We start from the raw sequence: 1,561 nt of genomic DNA, 5'->3' as shown, positions 1-1,561 counted from the left end.
ATGCAATCCAACTCTGCCTCGACAGGTTTCGCCAACCTGCTGAACCCCGACACGTCCTCCCAACAACAGCACCAACTCCCTACTACCACTCAACACTCCAACTCCATGGCTACTGCTACCGTGAGCCTCATGGCTCCTCTGCTGCAAAACGCCCCGCAACAGTCGGACGAGCCCCGTCAGGATCTCCCCAGGCCCTACAAGTGCCCTCTCTGCGATAAGGCTTTCCACCGTCTGGAACATCAGACTCGCCACATTCGCACTCACACTGGAGAGAAGCCCCATGCCTGCACATTCCCCGGCTGCACAAAGCGATTTTCTCGCTCCGACGAACTTACTCGGTATGTCACAGCAACCACGTCTTGCCAACTTCCAGCTAACTCTCAGTAGACACTCGAGGATACACAACAACCCCAACTCACGGCGGGGAAAGGGCCAGCAACATGCCGCTGCCCACCAGGCCGCTGTTGCTGCCGTTCAAGCTGGCCTTATGGAGCCTGGCTCTGGCCTTGCGCACATGATGCCCCCTCCATCCAAGCCCATCTCCCGCAGTGCTCCAGGCTCTCAGCTTGGCTCACCGAATGTGTCACCTCCTCACTCATTCTCCAACTACTCGCCAAACATGGGCAACGACTTGGCAGCGTACCACCAGGGCGGCTTCAACAGCAGTAACAGCAACAGCCCCAGCGGCTTATCCCGCCCCATGGATCTGCTGGCAGACGCAGCCTCAAGACTAGAGCAGCGCCCTGGTCACTACTCGCACTCAAGTAGACACCACATCACGAGCGGCTACCATCCCTACGCCAGCCGTCTGCCTGGCCTCTCTCAGTACGCGTACTCGTCGCAGCCAATGTCAAGATCTCATTCACACGAGGATGACGACCCGTACTCGCACCGTATGACAAAGAAGTCGAGACCAGGCTCGCCAACGTCGACTGCTCCTCCGTCGCCGACTTTCTCTCACGATTCTTGCAGCCCCACTCCTGACCACACCCCACTCGCAACTCCTGCGCACTCACCCAGATTACGCCCGCACGGCTTCAATGACCTCCAGCTTCCTCATCTACGTCATCTGAGTTTAAACCAGAACTTCGTACCAGCTTTGGCGCCCATGGAGCCATCTACAGATCGGGAACAACCTTACGTGCCCAGTCAATCTTCCGGGTTGCGCATAGGCGACATCATCTCAAAACCAGAGGGCGCCCAGCGAAAACTGCCGGTTCCACAAGTACCCAAGGTGGCCGTCCAGGATCTCCTCAATGGCCCGAGCAATAGCGGCTTCTCCTCCGGCAACTCCTCGGCGACTGCTTCGTTAGCCGGTGAGGACCTGTCGCATCGCAACTAAAACTTTCAACTCCACTCCACTCCACTAGCATGGCATCGGCGTTCTCTATCAGCATTTTCGCATTCCGTCATTCACGTTAGCAAGCGATGAGATTAGACATGGACAAACTTTCATGAGGAGTAATGCTTGCGGCATTTCACGATTTCTGTTATACCGCGGACCCCACCACCCAGATAGACCTTTCTTATTTGTTTTGTTGGATCCAATACCCCGCGAAGC

General features: G+C 56.5%; 1 protein-coding gene across 1 annotated transcript; it reads left to right on the top strand.

Moving 5' to 3' along the window:
* J4E86_003447 (uncharacterized protein) lies at positions 1-1,342 on the top strand (the record flags this gene model as incomplete). Its single annotated transcript, XM_051444002.1, has 2 exons — positions 1-338; positions 388-1,342. The coding sequence occupies 2 exons, from the start codon at positions 1-3 to the stop codon at positions 1,340-1,342; spliced, it is 1,293 nt and encodes a 430-aa protein (XP_051305497.1).
* Between the last annotated feature and the right edge of the window lie 219 nt (positions 1,343-1,561).

This window comes from Alternaria arbusti, assembly GCF_024043155.1.
Source record: "Alternaria arbusti strain BMP 1465 chromosome Unknown scaffold_3, whole genome shotgun sequence".
Lineage (NCBI taxonomy): Eukaryota > Fungi > Ascomycota > Dothideomycetes > Pleosporales > Pleosporaceae > Alternaria > Alternaria arbusti.
This window is presented reverse-complemented; position numbering and strand designations above follow the sequence as displayed.